The 18,212-nt window shown below is 42.6% G+C and overlaps 2 protein-coding genes across 2 annotated transcripts; one reads left to right on the top strand and one right to left on the bottom strand.

Annotated features, from left to right (window-relative positions):
- Positions 1–197: 197 nt before the first annotated feature.
- Positions 198–6,715, top strand: GKN2 (gastrokine 2; the record flags this gene model as incomplete). Its single annotated transcript, XM_081156290.1, has 6 exons — positions 198–209; positions 2,177–2,230; positions 2,672–2,809; positions 4,596–4,706; positions 5,352–5,508; positions 6,633–6,715. The coding sequence occupies 6 exons, from the start codon at positions 198–200 to the stop codon at positions 6,713–6,715; spliced, it is 555 nt and encodes a 184-aa protein (XP_081012416.1).
- A 3,241-nt stretch (positions 6,716–9,956) lies between these two features.
- LOC308566245 (gastrokine-3-like) lies at positions 9,957–17,172 on the bottom strand (the record flags this gene model as incomplete). Its single annotated transcript, XM_081156417.1, has 6 exons — positions 9,957–10,051; positions 10,951–11,092; positions 12,072–12,179; positions 13,795–13,929; positions 14,110–14,163; positions 17,167–17,172. 6 exons carry the CDS (start codon positions 17,170–17,172, stop codon positions 9,957–9,959), a joined length of 540 nt encoding a protein of 179 aa, XP_081012543.1.
- Between the last annotated feature and the right edge of the window lie 1,040 nt (positions 17,173–18,212).

Here is an 18,212-nt window from a genome sequence, read left to right as displayed (position 1 = left end):
TAAACTTCATTTATATCAGGTTATGTGGTTGGGTCTCAATCCAGATAAAGGAGTTTGTTGGGGTGTGTCAGATATGACACAGCCTTTTCAAAGGGATTGGTTTGGAAAGAGATTTCCACACCTTGAAGCCCATAAAAAGGATAGGAGCTCCTCCAGGCCACCTCACTTGCTCCAGCACCTTCTTCCCTTCAGACAAAATGAAAATCCTTGTGAGTATTTGTTTTTGTTTCTCTATATTCTGGTGGTGACTGCCTGCAGAGGATGTTTGCATTCAATATGTCTTGGATTTCAGGGTTCTTAGACAAGCACTGCACATGCTTCTAAGCTCCTGTGATTGAATTAAGGATGTCTTTGTCAGGAATAGTGTTGAATAATAAGTGGAATATTTATTTGTGTATTGTCTATATTTTGAAATGTTTACTGAAAATTACAAAGAAAATATTTTGGAAATATCTAGCGATTTTTCATTTGGAGGATTTTTAATAATAATTCTTATTATGAGCTTTGGAGGGAATGTAGGCGTTTTAGGATAACTGTATTTACTATCTAAAAGAGAAGTGGTAACTTTAAAATAATAACATCAATAATATTAACAATAATAATAATAGCAGAAGTCATTTCCCAAGTGTATACTAGGCCCTACACTAAACATATCACATGACTAATTTCAGCTACTCACTTCAACAACTGTGAGCTGAGTAGTATTACCCCATTCTACAGATGAGAAGAAAAAGACATGTAGAAATGTAATTTTCCCAAGTCAGTGAATTTGGGATTTAGGTTTGAAATTTATCCATCTTAGATTCCAGTTACAAAAGAAATCATGGCAAAACATCCCTGTCATGACCACCCCTACTCCTCCAACTGACCCAGCCCGGACCTCAGTCCCCCATAGCTCCTCACGGCAGTGCTCCATGGGCAGTGGACTGTGCTCTGATCTATATCGGAACTCCTTCCCGGAGTCTCTATCCTTTATTCTCACTTAGAAGTTGAGGGAGAAAGCAAAATGATAAATGTCTCCCTATAAGGTGTTAAAGACTGTCAACTTAAAGAATTCCCTCTCCCAGGAGTCTCTTAAGAGGAGACCTAACTTATGTCCAGACCTGTAACTGTGGTGTATTAATCACAGTGTTGAGTGGCTGGTTATTTGGAGGCAGGGGACCTTTTCTGAGCTCTTTCTAATCATACCACTAAGGTGGTCAGGCCTCCATCCACCTGTTCACATTAATAGAATACAAAGGAGTGTTAAAGTTTACTAGAACCAGCCTGGAGTCAGAGAAGATGTGTCCCTAGGCAAGTAAGCAGGTGGCATATCTGCATACAGGTCTTTGTTAGACACTCCACCAAGTCATCAAGAGAGAAATGTTATGGGCAAGATAGAAAGGGCAGTAGAAAAGCCCCGCTGACAGTTCTTAAAAATACCTGTTTTCTAGCAGATCCCCTCAGGCAGCAGTTTTCAATGGTGCAGTACACTGTGACGTCAGAAGAGACAGCACAAACCCGGGACCAAAATATTAGATTAGACTTGACGCAACTACAGCAAAATGTCAGAACTACTTCAGTGTCAGTTTCATGGCCTGTGGCCTAACATTTGTCTGATGGTAACACTAAGGCAGGGGTCGTAGGATAAAGAGGCTCTCCTTGATGTCAGCCTCAAAAGTTAATCATGTCCCCAAGCACCTTATTTTTCCTAGTTTCTCTTGCAAATCCATTGTATCTATTGCCCATGAACCCATTTTCAATCTGTTTTATCTTTTTTTTTTTTTTAACCAGAGGTCACAAATTGCCTCTTGCAGTCCTAAGCCAGAACAAACCACAACAGGGTATTCCCATAGTAAAATCAGTCACTTCTCACTGCTCACCAGCCCCAAGTTCTTCCTGGTATAAGAACACATGCCATGTAGAAGGTTTTGATGTTGGAAAGGGCTGGGAACTGGGTGAGTAAAGGTGGAACCTTGTGTCTGGCAAATAGCAGGAACTCAATAAATACCTGTCAAATGAGTGACTGTGTGTGTTTTATACTTTGGAAATGGACTGTTGACCACCCATGACCAAGCCAGTGTCTTTAGGTGTACATTTTCTGAGGTATTTATGCTTGTCCTGTCCAGTGTCCCCTCACGTTTCTATCTCCAGTGATTACCGTGTAGGGAATGGAAATGACTGGTCTATTTTTCAGGTGTTACTTCTGGTGGTGCTGGCCATCTTTGGAACACAATCTCACGGATTCGAGGTAAGTTAATTCGCTATGAACTTTATAGCTTGGAGATGTTGGGAGAGGAAAAGGAAGACACAAGACAATTTGATGGACAGTAGAGAGTCCATATGACTTATTTGGGATAGAATCCCAGAAATAACCAATAATGGAAACAACAAGAGAGATTGATTATTTCTTCCCATTGGCAATAACTTAAAAAATGTAAACCATTGCTTTAAAATGTGGTCTGTCTCATTTCTCCTGTGATGTCATTGCTTCTTCCATATAATATATGGTCAGCTATGAGGAAGAGTTTTGCATTCATATTTTGAAGTGCTTTTGGTCTGGGATCCCAGTGGAGAGGTTTCAGGCTTCAATTTCTTGTTCATAGCAGGTGTAAGGCTCTATTTTGCTGGGAGAGATTCTTTCAAATGTATGTGATTTATGGAAAAACCACTGTCTTTGTTGTCCATCTAGGTTTATAACATCATCAGCCCAAACAACAATGGTGGCAATATTCAACAGACAGTGACAATTGATAATGAGAAAAATACAGCCATCGTTAACATCCATTCCGGATCATGCTCTTCTACCACGGTTTTTGATTATAAACACGTAAGCAGCAAAGGGATTTTTATATTCTTCAAGACTGGGTTTCTGGAAGGCAGAGAGGCAGGCATTTAGTACATGTTTGACTTCTAAAATCTATCCTGTAATCCCATCAGAATTTCCTTACTTCTGCTTTTCCTTTTAAATAATCAAGCTATTGATTAACAAACAAAGTCATTTCTAAGGAAAAAACATAGCAGGAAACACACACATTTACTTGACCTTTTCAGGTGGAGATTGGAAGTGTGATGATGTTGTCTCTCTACAGGTTCAAAAAGCATGACCAAAGCCCAAAGCAATGCCTGGCACACAAACTCTCAAAAATATTTGTCGAATAAAAAATGAATGAATTAGGGCTTCTCATACATAAAATTGTGCAGAAAAAGAACAATCATGAAACAGTCGCAAATGACCAGAAATCCAGAACAACTACATACATTTAACTATGAGTGTAAGGATATGCAATAAATTGTGTTTCCTCTGCAAGAAAGAAAGTTAGTTAAAACACCAAACTATTTCCAAATTTTAGTTGCTCTTATTAACAGGTCTCAGAAACCTGCTCAGAAAACTTACTCTGTCCTTTATTCATGAATTCATTTACTTGTTTTCTTTTTGTTCCACTGACACTATGAGTCCTCTTTTATCCAGGCACAGAGATGTGCACTGTGGACATAGGTAGGTTGTTGTCCATCTCACTGGATGTCTTCTTTTCTTGTAGAAATATCCTGGCAAGCTTCCTCCCCATTGGTATTGGGAATTCCAGGACACATTTGAAAGCAGAGAGTCTTTGAAATACTCTGGTTAAAAGGAAGTTGTATTGAACTTGTTTTTAAGCAGATGCCAAGGAAATCTCAAAAGTGTCTTAGTGGCGAGGATTTGGTTTACACTTCTTCTGCTATCATTATGCTTAGTCTCAGTCTATTTTTGAATTTTAGGAACTAGCAATTTGTGAGAATGAAAAATAGGAAGTAGAAGGGTTTATGTTATATACAGTCTTCTAGGCTGTATAATTATTTGGAACTCTGAAGAGTTCCGCTCTAGAGGAAGATTAGATCCTTTTGGCGCCAATGTCCTCACCCTCCATTGCTCATCCAATTCCAACTTCCTCCAACTCATCCCTACCCAGACAGCTTGGATTAGAGTGGAGAAAAGTTGGAGAGATGATAGAGGAGGGAAGAATAGATGAAACATGAACATGTGGGAGGTGAGGGTGGGCAGGGGTATGTTAAGGAGAGTTTCTAGGCCAACACTGTCCAATGGAACTTTCTGCAATGGTGGAAATGTTCTGCATCTGCATTTCCCAGGAGGGAAGCTGCTGGCCACTTGTGGCCATTGAGCCCTTGGGAAGTGTGATAGAGGAAGATCATTTTAAATTGTATTGAATTTAAATTTAAAGTGCTACATGTAGCTAATAACTAACATATTGGGAAGCACAGTTCTAAAGAATATTGTATGTACTCCAAATCAAGGAAGTGGCTGCACAAAGTCAATGGAAAGAGACAGAGAGCTGCTTCTTCTCAACCTTTCAAATTGCAAACTGCAAACCCCTCATTCCAAACATGAAAAGTGGAGCACAAATCATGTGCTTTCACAATTTCAGGGACAGAGATGACAAGTGAAAAAATAAAAATGCTATGTCAAAGAAGTTGAATGGATAGGACTGACTGTTAAGTATCAGTCACAGCCACTCACTGCGCTTGCTCAAGGCTTTCTCAAGGTCCGCATGCCCTTCTCACCAAGTTCAGAACCCAGAGAACTGGGAGGGGCAGTAACTGTGCTCTTGCTGCCTCAGGGTTACATCGCATCCAGAGTCCTCTCCCGAAGAGCCTGCTTCATCATGAAGATGGATCATAAAGCCATCCCTGCTCTGGACCAACTCAAACGGTACATCTACGAGAGGCAGGTAATTCTGGGGTGCCCTTAAATATTTCCTGTTCTTGAGCCAGGGAATACTGGTGACTACAGAGAAATGATGAGGGTAAGGGATCATAATAATCATACCTTATCACTCTCCATTTATTAGAATGTTTTCACGTGTATTGTTTTTGACACAGGAGTACATCTCTTAGCTTGATTTCCACCATAGAGCCCCCAATACAAGAACTTATAGTAAATTCCATTGCTTCTGTAGAAAGGACTGCACAGCTTCTCTTCTCAGAGCAGGGCTCTAGGAAATAGTGAATGGCAAAAAAAGGAGTGGAGTTTTAACATTCAATGACACGAGGTGCAAAGAAACAATATAGTACAGTGAGAATAAGCAAACACTGCATGAAGCTAGAAGTATGGGGATTAATTCTCCCTCCATAGCTTCCCTTTAGTGCCACCTTGTGCACAGGCAATTCTGGGTTTCATTGCCACCACCAGCCAAGTAATATTGGTAATAATGAGGATTCTCTGAAGACCAAGGGTCAGGAAGAGATGAAGTCTTGAGGTTCCTGATCACTTTCTATTTAATAATCTGAAAGGGGAAAAGTCACAATTTAGAATGAGGTACACCAGATTACATCAACTTATTTTTACTCAGTCCCACTCAATTATACTGACCTAGGCTCTGAACACCATGTTCTCGGACAAGTACACCTGGGTCAAGTACAACCCACTGCAGTCTCTGATCACAGACGTGAAATGGTTTTTGTTCGGGTCACCCATCGAGAAACTCTGCAAACACATCCCCTTGTATAAGGCGGAAGTGGTTGAAAAGCCACGTGAGTATCGATAAATCATTCCTTCACCAAATATTTTCTGAAACTTCTAATGTGCCAACACTCTGCTAGGTGTTGTGTGAAATGCAAATAAGTGTTAAACATGACTCAGTCTGGTTTACTTTGGGAATTAGATAAGGACCATGTGTGGAAATTGTGCTAAATGTTAAGAGAGATACAGAAATGAATAAAACTCTGTCCTCAAGGAATACATAATCTGGTGGAAAAGTTGACCAGTTAACACAGAGGATGGAATAAAAAAAGATTCCTGGGTATCAAGAAAAAACTATTGGAGTCTCTAAGGCACCATATATGGTGCGTGTGCCGACTGTAGTTAATAACATGGTATTGCACACTTGCAAGGTGCTGGGAGTAATCTTATGCATTCTTACCGCACATGCCAAACAGAGTTACCTGTGTTAACTATGGGAGGTGATGGATGTGTCATCCTGATCTTGGTAATCATCCTACAATGTGTATGAATATCAAATCATCATGTTGTACACTTAAAATATATAGATATATTTGTCAATTATTCCTCAAAAAAGTTTTTCAAAAGTAATATCTTCAGAATCTAGGATCGAACTGGTCCAAGAAAAAGCAGGCACAATGCACCGATAGACTAAAAGCCCTGATTCCTCCAGGTGACATGTATCACTGCAGTCATTACTGGTATTTTTACACAAAGTTTCTAAATATGGAAGAGGCCAGAGTGAAAGAGGCTGGGCCACAGATGTTGAGCACAAAAAAAATTCCCCAGAGTAGTGGAATATAAGTAAAAAAGAAAAAAAATAGAGCTCAATACTTTTCTACTGCTAGGAAAAGAATTTTAGTTAAGACATTTTTCTGTTGGAAAGTCATTAGTATTTGTAAGTAAAGACACATAGGCTTGGCATTAATGCAAGACATCAATTGAATGGAGCCAGGCAGCACTTCCAGGAATTGTCCATCTATTTAAGCTAGTATATTACAGTATTATCCTTTGCAGTACAAGCCTAACTAAAATCTTGGGTAGCATGAAATTACATGTACAACCTCTAGTCAAGGTATTTACTAAGAGCTTTGGTTTGCTGCATTCTAATAATGTATTTCTAATGCTCTTTCTTCAAAAATGTTCCCCTTTTCAGATGACATTGGTGCTAATGGCTGCGCAAAGGTTGGGCTCCTGGGCATCTTAGGGATTTCCATCTGTGGAGACATTCATGTTTAAGCATTGGCTCACTGGTTGCATCTTCTCAAAGAAATATGCCCTTTGGTTTCCACTCAGCAGCCCAATGAAATTCTTTCCCAAAGCCCCAACTGATTTTGCGATTCAATAGTAAAACATAAATACAACATTTATAGATATCTGAGTGTTTGCTTTTCTTGTAAACAGCAAAGGGGTGTCCAACGATGTTAATGTTAATATATAGAAGGTAAAAGATTGCCAGGATTTCAGGTAAAGTGCATGAAGTGTGAACATTTTCAGCTAAAATGGCTGGGTCACACCACACAGGCTGGCTGGTGGGTACTAGTCTCCATCTTGGCATCTGCTCACTGACCAGATACCCATTTATCTGTCCAACAGCCCAGGGGGAGCAGGGACTCAGGTGTCCCTGTCCTCCACCTAGTGAGGGGACGTGGATTTGGGGTACCTTTAACGAACAACTTGACTGCTCAGATGAAAGAAATTATCCCCTCTGACAAAGCACCCAGCTTTGAGGGCCATTCCCATGCCTTTTAGCTCATCAAAAAAATAGACTCAACCTTAAAAAACACTATCATGACATACTTTGTCCCAGAGTGAGGAGAGAGGACTGGGGGACAGCCTGCATGAGGGGGAGGGCTGGGGGACAGCCTGGGTGAAAAGCACTGCCCAAAATGAGGCCTGCCAATGAAAAGATTTTATAGAAATAATTGCCAAGATTTAGGTTTTTAGGTTAAACTGTAGGGATGGTTTCCCTACTCCAGGCATAGAGCAGGAGGAGGACAGGAGAAGCAGCAGGTTCCAGGCAGGATAAAGGGCCCTGCTGTTGATCCTTGGGGAACTGAGAGCATGGGTGGGCAGGGAGCTAGAGAATAAACAGTGGGCAGCTACTGCCCATAAGCACAGACCTGAGGGTCAGGGCCAGCAGGCTCTTCCCTGAGGCTGCAGAGAAGCAGGAGTGATGGGGAGAGTCAGTAGTGCCACCATCGACGCGGAAGGGGCTAGGGAAGGGAACAAGATGTTCCCCCAAAGGGAAGCCTGTCAATGAAAGGTCATTCTCTGAACTAGGAGGCCTTTTCCCCCTACAGTTTCTCTAAGGAACCAGGGTATGCGTTGCAGCAATGGGAAGACTTGACACCGAAGCTTGGGGGGAGATGCACCCTCCTTGTTTCTGTGTTGAGAGCAGAAGGCTGTGCTCCTATGAGCCCCTGAGGCCCCCCAACCAGTGGCAGCGATGGCAGTGTCTGAGCAGGGCCCGTCCTCAGCAGAGGGCCAGCGGGTGGTGGGTACGGCTCAGCTGTAGATGCCCAGGCCCCTCCTGCCAGTTCTAAGAGGCAGCATTGGTGATTTGGGCAGAGGCCAATGACAGCAGCTGCCCCAGGAGAGGAAAAAAAGAAAAGGAAATAGAAAACTTTCCTTTTTGGAATATCGATGGTCAAATTCTTAGCCCCTTCTTAGGCCCAGGGAGACTTAAAAATTAGTGCAATGGACTTAGCCAGAAGCTTGTGTTCTTCAGTTACAGGTGGAGGTCACAGTCTGTTATTAATGTTAGTGTGATCATATTTTGTTTTATTTTAAATTAAAAAAAATTTTTTGTTTTGTTAATCCTCACATGGGGATATTTTTTCCATTGCTTTTCAGAGAGAGAGGGAGGGAGCAGGATAGAAAGAGAAAGAGAAAAACATTGATGTGAGAGAGACACATCGACTGGTTGCCCCCAGGACATGCCCCCACCAGGAGTGGGGAGCAAAGAGCAACAAAGGTACCTGCCCTTGACCGGGAATTGAACCCATGACCACTGAACCTCATCGGCCAGGGCAGTGTGATTATATTTTAAACAGAAGGCTGGTAGCCTTGAGAAATATGGAATATGTTTGGGTCAGGATGAGGGCACTGGCTTGAGACTCAAATATGGTCAACCTTAATGAGTGCTGGATTAGATGAACCCGAAGAATAAACTTTAACAATGGTTATGAGTAGAGTGGTTCTGTAGACTCAATGTTTGTATTTCCCTTCCAAATTTATGTGTTGAAACCCAATCCCCTATGTGATGGGATTAGTGCCCCATAAAAAATGTCCCCAGAGAGTTCCCTTGGACCTTCCACCACGAGAAGGAACAGAGAGAGGACACAGCGAGAATGATGGCCATCTATGAACCAGAAAGAGAACTCTCACCAGACAGAACTTGCTAGTGCCTTGATACGGGCTTCCCAGCCTTCAGAACTGTGAGAAATAAATGTTTGTTGTTTATAAGCCACCAGTCTGTGGAATTTTTGAATTTTGCCCTCCCAATCCTAACTCCTAAAAGACCTAGAGCCTTGTGCATGCATGGAAGATTCTTTATAAAATAATGATTTAACTTGTAACCTGAAGCACCGAAATCTACTTTGACAACAGGCCTAGAGGACTGGGCTTGCTGTTTCTCAGGACAGAGCTGTTACAGCCCAGTTAATGACAGCCAAGTGTGATGATGCGCACTTGAGGGCAGGAGGGCAGCAGGCCTTGAACCCCGAGTTTTTGGGAGAAGTCCAGTCTGGCTAGGAGAGTATCTGCAGGGATGGTATGTGATGGGTGCATGGCGGGTGTTGAAATCTTCCAGAAGTAACAGATGTGTTACAATAGTCAGGTGGAGCCTGAAGGTAATGGGAAATTCAGGAGCAGCTTAAGCTCAGACATCTGGGATGGGATTGGGGGCGAGACTGGCCTAAGAGCAGTCAGTAGGCAGCCGTCCTCACTCCATCGCAGAGAGCGCAGGAACAGGGGTCCAGGCAACTGTAACAGGGGCTCAGGAACATGGGATAACACAGGGACTGGTTCTTGGAGCTGGAATGAAGGTGTCTTTTTGTTATTTATTTACCTACTGCCAAAGTTCTCAAGGGATTCTTTAAAAGACACCCCAAAGAAAGGCCCTTAGAAATGAGACGTTCTAGGAGAGGCACCTTCTCCTTTACACCTTGCAGGTGTGCAGTTTTGTGGGCTGCATGTGGATGGGAATGCCAGTAACTCGAGAGAAGACAGTGAAGGCAGGGAGCCCTAGACCTTCATCTGCTAGATCAGTGAGGCAAGAAACTTTATTGTTCTAACCCAGAAAGAGAAATGGTACCCAATTTTCCAGATTACAAAGCTGCATCTTGGGTTGAAAGGTAGAAGGTGGAAATAAGAAGCTTTCTGTTGGCAGAGGGGGAGTGCTGACCCCCCATGTGCTCGTGTCAGGCCAGTAGCCCCGTCTAGGTGGGTCCATTCTCTACAGGGCCGACATGGAGGTTCAGAGCCCAGGGATCTCCCCACAGATGGAGAGCCCCATGAAGGACAGAAGTTGGACTTCAAAACATGAATCAGGGTCAACTGCCAGGGCAGTACCTTTAAGAAGAAAGAGAAGCATTTTAAAAAATGATTACTTAACCGCTTTAAGACCCCCAAGTAGAGTGGATATCTTAAGACTTGCACCTAAACCAGATATGGTGCTCAGGAGAGCTCTCCTAGCAAGAGGCTGTTGGACCAAAATGGGGCCTCTCCCTGTGCTGCAATATTTGGCCCCACATCCCCTCTTTCTATTTCTACTGACCTTTAATCATCTTCCTAACCTCTAGCCTCAAAAATTCTTGTTTTCCTGCCGGATCCTCCTGTTATGAAGAAGCCTTGTTCATTGGGTTAATTTATACCAAGATGTAAGTGACAGGCAATGGTCCAATGGGAAAAGGTTACTGACTATAACTGGAATGGCAGGTAGTTTTGAAATCTTATCTGGTAGCTATTCAAGCCAGCCATCCCTGATCCCCATCATATCCCCAGCATGGGTGCCAGCCACTGAGATATCCCTTCCGCAGTGCAGCGTATAACTATTAGGGTCCTGCTTTCCAACCTCTGGGAAGCCCGAGGAAGAGGGGGACTGAGGACCCCAAAGCAATGGACCTGTAATGGTGGGATGCCAGGCACTGTGCAGCTTGGGCAGGTGATGAAGCTTTGGGTCAGGTGAGGGCATCTACCAACTGTCAAATCCCACTGATGCGATGACTGCCCTCAACCTTCTGGTAAAGCTAAGTTAACTCTGTTTCCTGTCCTCAGTGAGCCCTGAGGTCAGGAGATTATCTCTGCCACCAGGGGTGGTATATCCCAGGCCATATTACTTTTATACCTGGTAGCAAAGAAATGGAACAGACCCCAAAATTGTCATTAGAATTTGCCAATGACCTAAAAATTGTATTGCACCCTTTTGTCTCACCAAAGGTCTTTGGTTTCTAGTTAAGTTACTAACACACCTTCTTTTCGCTGCTGGGCAAAGTAGGTAGGGACCTCTCGGCACATGTCCTTGATGGACGTCCCATACTGTGCTAAGTTCTTGACCCGGCTTGGTAAAACAGTGTAGGTCAGGCCGCGAGTGGATGGATAATGCTTTAAACCCTGGAAGAGGTGGTGTTTTAAAGTGATGAGACAGCACATGGAGGTGGTGCAGCAAGGGAGAAGAGACAAGAAACGTATTTCAGCACACATGGGTGATTCATTTACAGAAACAGCTTTGTCAGCCTAGACTTGCCCTTGTGTTTTGTCTCTAGCTGCAATGTCTTCTCTGGCCACAAGGTGATGACATTACTCCAGAAAAATCTGTGAGTCTGTGTCTTTGCGATGGGTTTATGTTCCTTTAACCCTTCTTAATGTCTCAACTTTCTAGCCTCCAGTGCTTTTCTCAGCTGTGATGATAATATAGAATAGTTTTTAAATTATTTGTTATTTATATTATGTTTTTACTTGTTATAAACCAGATGAGTGGAATACTTTCTACCTCTCTTTCTATGTGACCCAAAATGCATTTTTCCCCAAGTTCAGTGACTCTCCTGCCATGGTCGTTAATGTTGCTCAAACGATCTGGGCAGGTTACCAAAGCAAATGGCAGCATGTCTCAATGACTTATCAAGGACTTCCTGTTGATTTTTTAATTTATTTGACTACCTTTGTCATTTAAGAGGCTGAGGGGTAGAGAGTTTCAGCAGACCTGGGCTTATTTTCATCTAAAGATGATATGTATGTACGTGATGGGGTGTGTGCAGGGGAGGAGAGAAGGAACAAGGATGTGAACACTCTGTTAATTTACTCTAATATTTATAGTCAGCAATTTATACTCACTAACATGTAGCTCACGTCCTTTTGGAATACATTAAAATTATACCATCACATGGAATTTTTACCGATCAGGTTATAATTTGACTTAAATGGGCCATGGACTGGACTTGGGTTACTTTTCATGATGGTAGGATTTCATGGGCATCAAGCACAAGCATGAACTGAGGTCCCTCTGTGTGTATACCATTGTCCTAGGGGGTTGGGATGCAGAGTTGGAAATCACCAGAATAGAAGGAGACCACAATGAGTCGGTCTCACTTACCTGGTGGTTCAGGGCCTTGCTAATGTCATCCAAAGTTGGAAAGGCAGCTTGGTCCATCTTGGCTAAGACACAAGCCATCTTGCTATACAGCTTAGCCACCAAGAGGTCCTTAAAGCAACACAGCAGAAACACATCATTCATTCAGCCACAATATTACTGGGCACCTACTCGCCCAGTGCTGGCACACAGCTGTTCTTTAGACTGGGATGTAGAGCATCCCAGAGAGTGTAGCCCTGGATGCCAGAATGAAGGGCCAGCAGCAGGACTGGCAAAGCACACAGAGCCCTGCTGCTTCAGAGGGCCTTGTGGCACTGTCCCCTGCTGCAGGCATGGGAAAAAATCCCCCAGGACACTACACACCACTAATGGACTGGTGGGACTGGAGTCAGGTCCTGTTCTGGCACTTGGTCCTTAGCTGCCTCCATGACCCTCAGCCTCCCCATCTGTAAAGATAAAATGATAGACCTTCCCCCACAGGGTTGTCATGACAATGAGAGGATGAGAGGAGATACTACTGCTCATGAAAGCATCTTACACATTACAGAATGTTCTTGGAATGTACGGGATGATTAGGATTTTTGCATCATACCTTCTAGTCTCAGATTCTAAGCTTGTGTCTGCCACCAACTGGGCCTGTCATTTGGCCTCTTTCGGGTTTGGATCAGAGAAGGGGTTATCTGGCTGTGTCTGACTGAGCCCAAGGACACTTCACCTGCATCTCCCTCCTCCAGCCAGAGTAATCCTGACTTCTTCTGTCCTATGGAATTCTATGGAATATATTGTTTGAGAAAAAGTTTCTATGGCTTAACACAGAGTTGGAAATTAGTAAACTGCATACCTTTAAGGAGGCTTCAGGAGATCTCTCCTTGAGGAAGTCGGGAGCAGGTTAGGTGAAGAGTAAGGGAGAGTGTGTTCGGGGAAGAGAGCATGGTAGTAGGTACAAGTGGGAGCAGAGAGAAAGCCTGCATTTGACGTATCTGTCCTGAGATGCTCAGTGTGGAGGTAGACTGAGGGGCTTCTAACCAGCAGGGGCTGGATGTCACTTCTGGGCCAGAGTGAGGAGTGTGGGCTGTTACTTCCTTTAAGCTTCCCAGAGTCCTTTCGGATAGGGAAGGCAGCTATTGATGCTGTTTTGCAGATGAGAAAACCAAGGCACAGAAAGGCCGAATGATGTCTCTGTGGTTATACAGTTTTTCTATCTGAGAGCCAGGCCAAAGATACAGACAGTCACTCTTCCATCCTGCATCTTTCTGCAACGTCTTAACTCTCTAAGGACACTGGATGGCAGGTTAAGTCAAAGTCTTAAAAGTGAAAGTAAATCATTCTTCTCGGTAAATAAGCTGGTTAAAATCTGAGATCAGGACAAAAGAAGTGTTATAGTACATACCAGTCATAAGAAATAGGCATTCTTTAAATGGCTCTCTATTTTCAGACAGGAGCCATGTGAAGTCAACAGGTCACAGGAACTCAAGCGGATGTGGGATCCCTACAGACTACAGAAGTTCCTCCTACAGTTGCTGGCTCAAAAAAAAAAAAAAAAAAAAGGCACACAACTGCAGGAAAGCTAAGTCCCTTACCTAAAGATAGGTATCCCCATTGAGAGCCTAAACCTAGAGAAGGCAAATGTGGACAGTGTCCTCTTCTCTCTGGGAAAGCATAAGGCTAAAATTTGGAGCAGATTAGGCTGTCTTTGGCATTATAATGAATGTGTTCCACATCTTACATTCTTGTAGTCCAAGACTCCATCCCATTCACTCAAAACATTGTTGTCTCGGATGCTGACCATACCTCGGAAGGCATTGACATGGATACTCTGGGTCCCAACAGACCCATCCAGAGGATGGCTGTCACTGATGGTCTGGAGAAAACCAAGCAACAGGGAGAAGAGTTGAAAGTCCAGAGTTTCCGCTCTGTCCATATCTTGCAGGTTTAAAAGGATACTCATAAGAAATCTGAGAAAAGTCACACTGGATTATCACTATGAAATGCTTCTACTTAAGGAAGACCACACAGGTTGGATCCCTCCACCCTCACTCACCGTCAGGGCCCGAGATGACGTCAGGAGGAAGGCCACAGGGATGAAAGATGCAATCTGAAAGGGAAACCCGTATCAATGCACCTGGCTACCTTAGTCTCGGGTGAGTCCAGATCCTGGAACTCAAAGGGCCCCCAGAGTTGGAGCCTTCTTAAAATGACTTTCACAGATTCTTGTGCCCCTGGGGCCCCAATATGCATCAGAGGAGTGTTCGGTGTGGTTCACATGGGGTGTGCTGGCTACTCAGAAGGCAAAGCTTTATCATTCGCTCAAGAATGTCTTTTGTTTTGCTCTGTATCTACTGTCAAGTCACTGGGTTGAATATTAGGCAACTTCCCAACCACTTATTTGCACATAGGGGAGGCCACCTTAAGCCAAATTGTAAAATAAGTGATCGTTTAGGTCCTTACTCTCCTCTTTCTGAACCTTCCTCTCTCCTCCCAACCACTGGGGACTCCTTCCTGCTCCTTTTGGCACCTGCTATCCTTCTGCTTTCATTTCCTTTTCTTTCTCTCCCACCATGCCTAAGAATAAAGGATCAGGTGCCACTTATTTATACCTCACTTGGAAATAGGTCTTACTCAAATGTTACTAGTTCTTGAGATTTTTGCAGTGACTCATTTTCTCTTGGCGTGGCCTGCCTTGCCCATTGAGGGGATTTCAGGCATCAGAGAGCAAGTGAAAGAGTGAAAGAGAATTAGTAGGGCAAGAACAAGCCAGGATAAGAAAGTGTGGCAGTAAACCTTTCCCTATTTAAGGGTCACAGCTCAAGTGCACTTACAACATAAGCAAAATTCGACAGAAAACCTCCCTCTCCCCCATCCCCACAACACCCTATGCAATATTCCACATGCCATGACACCACAAAAGTGAGGTTCATCTTCAAAGGATTGTTGTCCTCTATGAACAATAATTATAATGTGGCGAGATCAATCAAGGAGATGCAAGTAGCAATAATATTTTATTAAACTATTCTGAGAGTTGGGGCCATATATCAAATACATCTGAAACTTTCCTTTACTGGAAATTTTTAAATAAGATAAATCTAGGAAGAGAGGGCCTTAAAATATGAATATCTACTCAACCCCAAAGATTCTTGACCTCTAAGAAATTAGTTGTTAGTTCTTTGGGGAAATACCCATCATTCAGATAGGTGTTCGAAAACAGAGAGACTTGCCAACTGAGAGGTTATGTGTCGAATTCCTATTCAGAAATTCCATTTGGGTTTAATTTGAAGAGTCCATAGGGTAAAAGAACTGCTCCCTGGCAATTTTGGTTCTGAAAACAATCACCTGCATTTGAAATCAGAAAATATACTTACAAGGTGTTTCATATTGCTTCTCTCTCAGACTCCATGCAATTGCACGCATAATAGAATTTTCTATGTCCCATTTATTTTCTAAGTCTGGTTTATATAGTTCTGGACTTTTCAATTATTGCCATAATAAAGGACTCTGGGTAGTTAACTACAATCCAGATACCATTCATGGGGAAACAAGGCAAGTTTATGTAATCACAGTTATCACTTTCCTTTAACTACTTCTAAATATTTTCTCTTTACTGTGCTATCTCTACTGGTTCCAAGGCAAACATGGCATATGAACAAGTCTTTGTGGGATGGCATGCCCATGACCTTAACGACTAAGGTAAGAACTGCAAAAATTAGATCCCACACAATGGTCCTGATACAAAATCAGTGCATTCACCCTTTCAACTTCTCAATTCCAGAGAAGTTCTGTACTACTAGTGGAGGATTGAGAAATACCTTATGAAGCCAAAGGAGACAGATTGGAATTACAAGATTAGATGAAAAGCAATCTGGTTAGCTCTTTATCCAAACCCAAAATCACACGGTTGGTCTTTCAATATCCTCTGCCCACCCACCAAGCTGTCCTCATTTTACCCCTTCAAACATTCACCTCTAGTTGACTTTCCTGATGTTTTGTTTTCACTGTATGGTTTGTCTCTCTCTTGCCAGCTTTCATTTCAGGGCACTTTTTTCCCCTCATAAAGGACCATTTGACCAGCCCTGGAATTCCTGAGACCATGAGACTACTCTTCTGTAATAAGCCAAGCACTAGCTCAGGCCTTTTTATATCTTTTCTTAAACCCCTGAATGGTAGTGACCCAACTACCTGGTTCAAAGTTTAAAAGGGCAGAACCAAACAGAATTTTTTTTTTTTTCCTGAGAGAAGATGAAGTATATGAATGAGCTTAGACACTAAAATGGTCAAAGAGGAAAGACAGACATCTCAGTCCTTACAGTGCTTAATGCAAATTGTCAAGGGAAACTGAAGTAGATGGGCTCTGGGACTCTCCGGTCACCCAAGGCTTGAATAATATCATACCACCATCTCCATTATTGTCAGTACTTGAAAAAAAAACACAAAAACACAAACAAACATGCACAGAGCACATATTTAGTAGTTTTTGACTGAATAACTAAAATGTATTAAAAGAATGCCTTTCATTATTTTGCATGTGGATATCCAGTTTTCTCAACACCACTTATTGAAGAGACTATCTTTTCCCTATTGTGTGTTCTTGGAGACCTTGTCAAAAATTAGTTGACCGTGTATATATGTGGGTTATGTCTGAGCTCTCTATTCTGTTTCACGTGACTATGTGCCCGTTTTTATGCCAGTACCATACTGGTTTTGTTACTATAGCTTTGTAATATATTTTAAAATCAGGATGTGTGATGCCTCCAGCTTTGTTTTTCGTTCTCAGGATTGCTTTGGCTATTTGGGTCAAGGACTTAACAATAAATAAAAGGTGACCTAAAGAATGACAGAAAATATTCACTAATATATAAAGATACAACTCAATAGTAAAAAAGAAAATAACCCAGTTAAACAACCTTTAGCTTTGAGGTCTAGGGAGTTTGTGAGAAGCATTACAGAGCAATTAAATTAGCATCCAGAAGGGACCTTAAAATCCAGTGTGGATTCTCTAATGAGAATGTTGCAGAAATCACCAGGAGAGAACACAGGAAGGACTGTGAGTTGCAGAATATCAAAGGGGAATATGGTTGTATATATCAGTAAGATTCTTTATCACCGTCATTGTCATGACTTCACTCGCTTCTTATTACCAACTGTGAGGAGAAGCAGCAATTGTTAACTAATTCAATAGATGAAGACAAACAGTCTGTAGACACTCTCACTGACCAAGGCCCAAACCTAACTCTGCAGTAACCCCTTCTATCAGTGCAGAGTTAAAATTTGAATCCTGGACTGTGGACTTCAAAGGCTCCAACTACACACATTTCCCCCAATAATGGGCTGCCTTTGGGGCTCATTAACTTTAAGCTTAGATTAGCAGAGCAAGGGTCCGGGGGAACAATGTTCTCCTTTCATGTCCCCATAGTTGTTTGCTTTTCAGATAACCAGGTGGAGCAGCTACTTTTCTTGGAGTTTCTCCCTAGGCAAACAAGGCCCAAAATCATTCAAGGCACAGACAGCCTAGCACCACCCCTCCTATCCCTAAATCCAGGTATAAGGAGCCTGGGGAGCAAAAATAAAGGCAGCTGTGTCTTAGAGGCAGAAGCAGAGATGATCCCAAATGTGTTTCTAATCATGGACCTATCCAAGAAAGAAGGGGCACTCACATAAGAGTCTCACATAAGAGTCTCCATGCAAACAGCGTGGAGACTAGAGTCAGAAAATCAGGCCCCAAGAAATCGGAAAGCCATGAAGTGAGCAAACTGTCGCCTCTAGTTCCCCACTCATGAGCATCTGGTGTGAAAGGGGTGTGTGAATGTCTGGAGCATAGTCATTCAACTTCCTCCCACCCCAAAATATTCTCCCTGTAGGACTAGGCTCTGGGGTCATGCTCTTCAATTTGTTGGGGCCTCTGGTGAGTAATAACAAAATGTTTATATTACCTTACTCATGTAAATGAGTCTATTATTAAAAGAAATTATTATTAGAATGGTGTTTGAGTGCTTATTAAGCCACATACTCAAATCTGCGTTTAGTTCTGCAAAGGCCAATGGCCGTGTGCACAAAGTAATAATCAATATATTCAAACCATGGAGTCTCATTAAGGAATGAGCTTGAGCCAAAACAAAGTTTGGAAAACACCTCCCTTTTGCCCCACATTAT

The sequence above is a fragment of the Miniopterus schreibersii genome, assembly GCF_964146895.1.
Source record: "Miniopterus schreibersii genome assembly, chromosome: 13".
Classification (NCBI taxonomy): Eukaryota; Metazoa; Chordata; class Mammalia; order Chiroptera; family Miniopteridae; genus Miniopterus; species Miniopterus schreibersii.
Note: the sequence above shows the minus strand (reverse complement) of the source record. Positions and strands in the feature narration are given on the sequence as shown.